The following is a 6,977-nucleotide window of genomic DNA, read 5'->3' on the forward strand; positions in this document are numbered from 1 at the left end:
CAATTTCAGGGTCACTGACCCACCCTGCCATCCTGACCAGCTTACGGGGCCAGTGCCATAGGGTTGCTGGAAGGACTGGCTCAGGTGCTGCAGGGAAAGGCAACAGCAGAAGGTRATGAGGAATAGAAACTCCTCTGGCCTCTTTCACAGGGCCCAGAACACAACCCCAAACCTGAGGTTCAACAAGGCAAAGTGCTGGGCACTTTGGTCAAGGGAGGTCAACAGCCTCATGCAGCACTACAGGCTTGAGTAACAGTGCCTGGAAAGGGGCCCAGGGGAAAAGGACCTGGGGGTGCTGGGTGAGAGCTGAAAAAGAGCCAGTGTGTGCCCAGGTGGCCAAGAAGGCCAAGGGCATCCTGGCTTGTATCAAAAACAGTGTGGCCAGGAGGACCAGGGTAGTGATTGTCCCACTGCACAGTGCACTGCTGAGGCCACAACTTGAGTCCTGTGTCCAGTTCTGGGTCCACCACTACAAGAAAGACATTGAGAGGATGGAGCAAATCCAGAGAAGGGCAACAGAGGTGGGGAAGGGTCTGGAGAGGAAATAGATGGGAGCAGCTGAGGGAGCTGGGATGTTTAGCCTGGAGAAAAGGAGGCTCAGGCATCATTCTCTACAACTGCCTGAAAGGAGATTGTAGCCAGGTGGGGGTCTGTCTCATCTCTTAGGCAACAWGCGATAGGACAAGAGCCACAAGTTGTCCCAGGTTCAGGCTAGACATCAGGAAGAATTTCTACACTGAACAGGTGGTCAGGCATTGGAATAGGCTGCCCAGGGAGGTGGTGCACCCTGCAGGTGTTCAAGAAATGACTGGATGTCATTCTGCACTGAGGGATCTGTTCTTCTTGACAAGGCCTAGCTGATCAGTCAAAAGTTGGACTTGATGATYTTGAAGGTCTTTTCTGAACTTAATGATTCTATGATTCAAATTTTGTGCTGGCTCGTAAGGCTACCAAGTCTTCCATATGGCAGTTGCAAGCGTAGCTTTGCTCCAGCCTCTGCAACCAGTTTTGTAAAGCAGCAGTTGATGGTTGAGGAGAGAAGGCAAGCTGGGGAGGAGGAGGAGGAAGCAGCAGCCCTCCCCCCCAGCTGTGCTAGATGTGGCATGTCTCTCCTACATCCCTCTCTGCATCCCAGGTCTCTGATCTTTTCAGCCATGCTATGAATGGCAGAGAGACCTCATTCAAACAGACAGTGGTTTGTGGGAAAGGAACTGCCATAAAAATAACTTCTGAAAACAAGACTCAGCTCTTTGCCTTCAGGAACCCGGATTTCCTAATGTGGCTGAAAACCATCTGAAAACCTCATGACTTCTTTGGTTACCACAGCAGTTCTAGCAAAGACCTTTGTGTAGCGGTCATCCCATTCCCTCTGCACGTTGATCTCTTGCTCACTTTGATTGCACCACTGTCCTTCCTCAGACAGGTTTGCAACATTTCCCTACCAGGACCAGATCTCCCACTGAGATGAGGAACAATTGTGATGCAACCTTTTAGAATAAAGCACAATCTCAGGTTCATGACTGCTGCATGTCTGGCATACATCACTTTTAAGAATACAGACTGTGGTGACACTGAGTCCATCTGGAATGCGGGTAACTTGAAATTTAAACATTTAGCATGTGTCTGGAAGAATTCATCCAGAAGCTACAGAAGGTCATGAAAGCAGAAAAGAACGGGAAATGAGAAGATTCATTTTGCCTACAGTGCCCAGGTCTCAGAATATCAAATATTTACAATTAACTCTTCTTTTCTCCCTACCCAGCTTCTCTGTAGGAATTACAGTAAMCAAGGCTCTGAAAGAGCCACACAGGCAAAAGGGCATCTCGTTTTCATCACATTCAAACAACATTCCTATCTACTGTCTCTTGATAATAACCATCAAAACAATTTTYCAACTGGGTATTGGGCTTTACTGTTTCAGATTATTTTCTGCAAGAGGGGTATGCTTTATGAAGAAAATGTAGATTTTTTAAAATATCTTTTTTTTTTACCAACAGGAGTAAACCACTGAAGCATCTGCCATGGATTAGTGCAGTCCTCCCATCCCCAGTTTGCAAAGGGAGGGCAGGACTGTTGCCAGTGCTGCCTGTGTTCGGCACCTTGCCTGGAGGGAAGGAGAGGACAGGAACTACTGACACCAGCTCCCAGCTGGCATTTCCAAAATGAACAGGCTAATTTTCTGTCTGGCATTCCACTGGAAARTCAATGTATTTTTCATGGGAAAAATTGAAATTTTGGTTTTAGCCCTGAATGTGGGGGCAGTAACCCCTTGTGCTCTTAGTGATGCAGGCACATGTAATGGCTGTATTCATCCATATTCAGTTTTACATCCCCAATTCTATTCCTTTCTTGATAGCTGTGTAATCCCATCAGGCTTACAAGACACCCACCCACTTGGCTGGGTTTGATTCCCCCCCCAGATTACCACAATTAACTGTTTTTGAGAGTGCTGACATGCAGTAGGCAGTAGAGGACACCTGCTTGAATTTGGTTCTTTATTTTGAGACAGTCAAGCACACAAACAACTCTATAATGAGACTTCAGAACTCTTTCCCTACTTAATTTGATTTTCTACATCACTGTGCTTCTGTCCTGGAGGGGCAAACACATCTGCACTTCTCTCTCTAGTGACACAGGTTACTTTTCAATTGAAACTAAATTTCCATATGTTCTGTAAGTGACACTTCTGATTAAATCGTTCTCATTTATATTCCCTGCTTCTCCTCGCATTTTAGTAAACAGAGAAACACAAGAGGGTCTCTAATGGTATTTTTCTTCTGTTGTCAGAAACACTGCTGGTTTTCTTTACCCAGAAAATAAACCTTTTACAAAACCCCTCATTTTGCCTAGTGGAAATTGTTTTGCTTACAGAAACCCAACCAATTACTAAAGCTAACCATAACCATGGGTGCATTTTGAGCAGGGCACTCAAAAGAAAAAAAAACCCTGAAAATAATTTGAAGTAAAAACAGATGTAGTGATCAAGAGATATACAAAGTAATTCTCCTTTAAATATTTTCAGCAAAATATTTTTTGCATGGTACATTCCTGTATTACATAACCCAACATATAGCACTTTTCTTTCAATCTTTTTATGCCCTATGCCATGTATGTGGATTAAAGGTAAAGCTAAATAGTCTGTTTGGAAAACACAATTTCTCARTGCCAACCAGACACAATTTCTGGTGCCATTTCTCCTTTACTCACATGGCCTTTGCTTCAATCTGCAATTTCATTTCTGCAGAAGAAGGAGGAAAGGGTGCTCCCTTTTGTTCTGGTCATGAAAACAAAATTATTTCCATATTGAATTGTTAGTATGAATGTAATAAATTTTGATTGTTTTGCCTGAAACAGTGAGAAAAAAATACAGAGGCTCTGGAAAGACATTTTTTCATGGATGTCTCAGCACTGATTGAATCCACTTCAGCCAGTTAATTGTACACATAAAAGATGCTGTTGTGCCATCAGCACTCACCCTGACATTTCCAAAGCAGTTGGACAAATTCAGAGAAAGAATCCAGGGAGAACATTGAAGGCAAAGRCACCAGCAGGTGCCACCAGCAGACACCTGAGCCACAAGCTGTTGGCATCTGAAGAAGCCCTGCTTTGTTCTTGCTGGGTTTTTATGCTGCTACTTTGGCCAATGGCAGGTCGGCCAACAGTCTCCTTGGCCAACAGCTCCTACCTTGGCCAACTTTATTCCGGTCCAGTGTAGCCACACACACATTTCACAGGATTTTAAACTACTGTGGGCACTGGCCATCTCTGGGAAAACTTTCTAGAGAAGCAGGACCTTATCCCTCACCTTAACCTTGACTTCTGCTTTCAGAAGGACTGAGTTTTAATTTATGCTCACTGAACTATTAGCAGACAGGGCTACTTGTTCCTGGGAAATGCAATTGCCACAGTCCCAGTATGGATTGAGTCTGTGGGATTTTAACGGAGTTGTGCTCCTCCACCACAGAAGGAAATCTGGGCCAGACTTCTGACACACTGGTCTTTGATCACTCCCAATATCTGTAACCYTAAAAAGATGAGCTGGCAGCATCAACCCACTGGGCTGGTGTTTTGTGTCACTTACATCCTCTTTGCTGTCCAGAACATTGCAGGGTATGGCATGTGCCCAGGTCTGGGGAGGAGCAAAATGGAGACAGGGACTGAGACACCGTATGAAACATCTATCAGAGTGCCAGGCACTTGTCTGAATTATTTAGGTACTTGCCTAAAATACCAGTGCGCTACTTTCAAAAGAAAGATGTCATGGATTTTTTTTACACTCCCAAGTCTCTTAAATTTTCTAWTTTTTGAGTGCAGGGATGCAAAAGGGGGAATCAAGACCAACTTCCCCAGCACTGTTCATCTCCCACACCACCCATCTACCACAGCATCTGCGAGCTCTGGGTTAACAATTCAAAYCCCAACTTTCTTCCAAATTTAACCTCCTACAATTTTCTCTTTCTGGTCCAGCACCACAGTGACCCAAACCACAATTTTTCACTCTTGTGSTTTTCCTGTACCACAGCCGCATGTTAATAAACACATCTCCTGGGTGCTTCTCCTGCCACTGCCAGAGACAACCTGAACAACCTGCCACTGCCTTCGAATAGAGGCTCCCAATTGATATTAGCAGGAATTAGAAGCAGCTGGAAATTACTTTTCAAAAGTCAAGCATCTAATTTAAAACAAAACAAAGCAAACATCCCCTGAAAAAAAAATTAAAAATTCCAAAGCTAATGAGACTTGCATTCTGTTTTGCCTTCAGCCCAAAGCATTTGCCCTGCATGAGGGTTTCCATGGCTTCTCTCTTCAGATGATCCCATTGAAGAGGCAGCTGATGAAGGTGACCCTGTTCTTCGAAAGGATGGATGCTACAGAGCATGGATCTGACAGACCTTGATATGGATGGCTTAATTAACACCAGATGTCCCTTTTATGGGAGAAATAGTTGCTGCAAAAAAAAAAAAAAAAWCTCTGACGAGATGCTGGTGGTATTTCCTAGCAGCCAACACTTACCTCCGTGCTGTGTGTGTATTTCCAGCAGGCAGCTGGGATCAATCCACAAAAGGCCAGAGCAAAACAGAAAAATCCCTGAGGATAAAGAGGAAAAATACCAACAGTTACAGCACAGGGGAAAAAAATGTTCATTTGCAAACACCATCAGGACATATTTAATATGCTTGTTCGATCAAGCTTCATTAAAGTTTAAACATAACCTTCTTTTAATATCCTTCATAATGCTGGTTACTTATAAGACATTAAATGGACAATAACGTGGTTCTCCATCAGGAACCCTCTAATTACACCATGACCAATAGAAGAGTTTGACCAAAAAAACAGGCAGCTTCCTGCAGAGCAGAGAGTCTATTCTGCCCAAATTCCTCTTGGACAAAGGAAAGGGGGGATAAAAACATATTTACAGTATGCTCCCCTTCTGCTGCAGGACTGTGCTTCAGAATAGCATCTCTTTACTCATGGGATTCAATCCCCTCCATTTAAAACTTGGCTATTGCCTTCAAAGAGGGGAAAAGCCACATGAATACTCTGTAAAGAAGTAAATAACTGGGACAGAGAGCAAYCTGCTCAGGAAGAGGAGCTGGACTTACTCTGTGAGCAAGGTGGCAGCTGCACAGCCAAGCCACCTTCCGTAGACCAGCACCATCCCGTTAGAGAACAGGATGACAGAAATACAATCAAGGCCAGGCAACTGACCCTGAAGTGTCTAAACAATAACAGCAATGATGCAGGAGCTGGCTTGACTTTTATCTTCTGCCCTAGGTTTGCAGAGCTGGAAGTTACATGCTTTGTGTTTTTATTTGAACAAATCTGGACCAAAAAGCCCACACACCCTGATATAAAAAGAACTCTCCTGCTGTGACAGCTGGACCAAAGGATCTTGTTCACATTAATAAAAAAATAAAAGAATGAAAAAGTGCCTGTAAAGTGTTTTAAGGCTAAATGGGCTCATCAAATATGAATCCACATCTTAGTCTTGGAATGACAAAAGATGATGAATAAGCATCAATTGAAAATTAATGCCATCACAAGTTTTTCCATGAAACTGTGCCTCTTTCAACACAACTTCATGTGGAAAACTTACCCAGCTGACTGTGCCTTATTTTGATTTCTATTTTTTTTCTATGACTGTTTTCATTGTATGATATAGCTGAAATAATTTGAAAAAGTTCAAGTCTTTACTGAAATTTTACCAAATTCAAGCTTGAGAGAGGAAGAACATTGCTTCTTGCCAGTTCTGCTTCACAAAAAAAATTGCATATAAGATACAGTTTATAAAAAATGGCTCCAAACTCATGCATATGCAGCAAGAAAGAAAATGTGTTACTTCAAATCCTGGAAATGAAAGTGAATGTGCCAGTAAACTGCTTTTTGCTGGCTCTTGTCCATCTGCTCTGTTTCTCTGCCCTGTCCAGGGGCTTTGCTCCTGGAACAAGACTGCCATTGGTATTTTATCACATTTTGGGGCCACCTTGTTTCAGGCTCTGCATCAGACACTGGAGAAAACCCTGGTACAGCTCTTACAAAGAATCTTAAATTATGTATGTCYAGTCTCTCATTTATTTTTTTGGCAGCTGCCTGGCCATATAGCTAATGAGATCACTTGTTGCCTTGCTAGGAGCTGCAATGAGATTACAGAAGATCCTAGAGGAGATGAGAGGAAAAGACTGATCAAACACTGAAATGACAAGGGAAATATAAGTCACGAAGATATGGAAGAGCTCACAGGGCAAGATATCACAGTCCAAAGCCCAGATGGAGTCAGGGGTTCAACCCCAGCAGGTACAGCACAAACTGGAGGGAGGAGGTGAGGTTACACAGGTGTGTCAGGTTGTTCCTCGGTAGGACCAGCCCCTGCATTTTGCACTGCCTCCAACAACTTCCCCACCAAACAAACAGCATTTTCACCAAAATCAAGTCCAAAACCAAGAAAATGAAAAAGAAAAAAAAAAAAAAAAAAAAAA

At 43.3% G+C, this 6,977-nt stretch overlaps 1 protein-coding gene across 1 annotated transcript in view; it reads right to left on the bottom strand.

The window, feature by feature from the left end:
* The window catches only part of TSPAN32 (tetraspanin 32), a 31,306-nt gene that overhangs the window by 15,669 nt on the left and 8,660 nt on the right, over positions 1-6,977 (bottom strand). The window contains exon 4 of the mRNA XM_057372152.1: positions 5,014-5,088. Coding sequence (XP_057228135.1) covers positions 5,014-5,088 — 75 coding nt within the window. The remainder of the gene's footprint in view (positions 1-5,013; positions 5,089-6,977) is intronic.

The sequence above is a fragment of the Malurus melanocephalus genome, unplaced genomic scaffold (genome assembly GCF_030028575.1).
Source record: "Malurus melanocephalus ecotype Western Australia unplaced genomic scaffold, MMel_1.1 scaffold_165, whole genome shotgun sequence".
Classification (NCBI taxonomy): Eukaryota; Metazoa; Chordata; class Aves; order Passeriformes; family Maluridae; genus Malurus; species Malurus melanocephalus.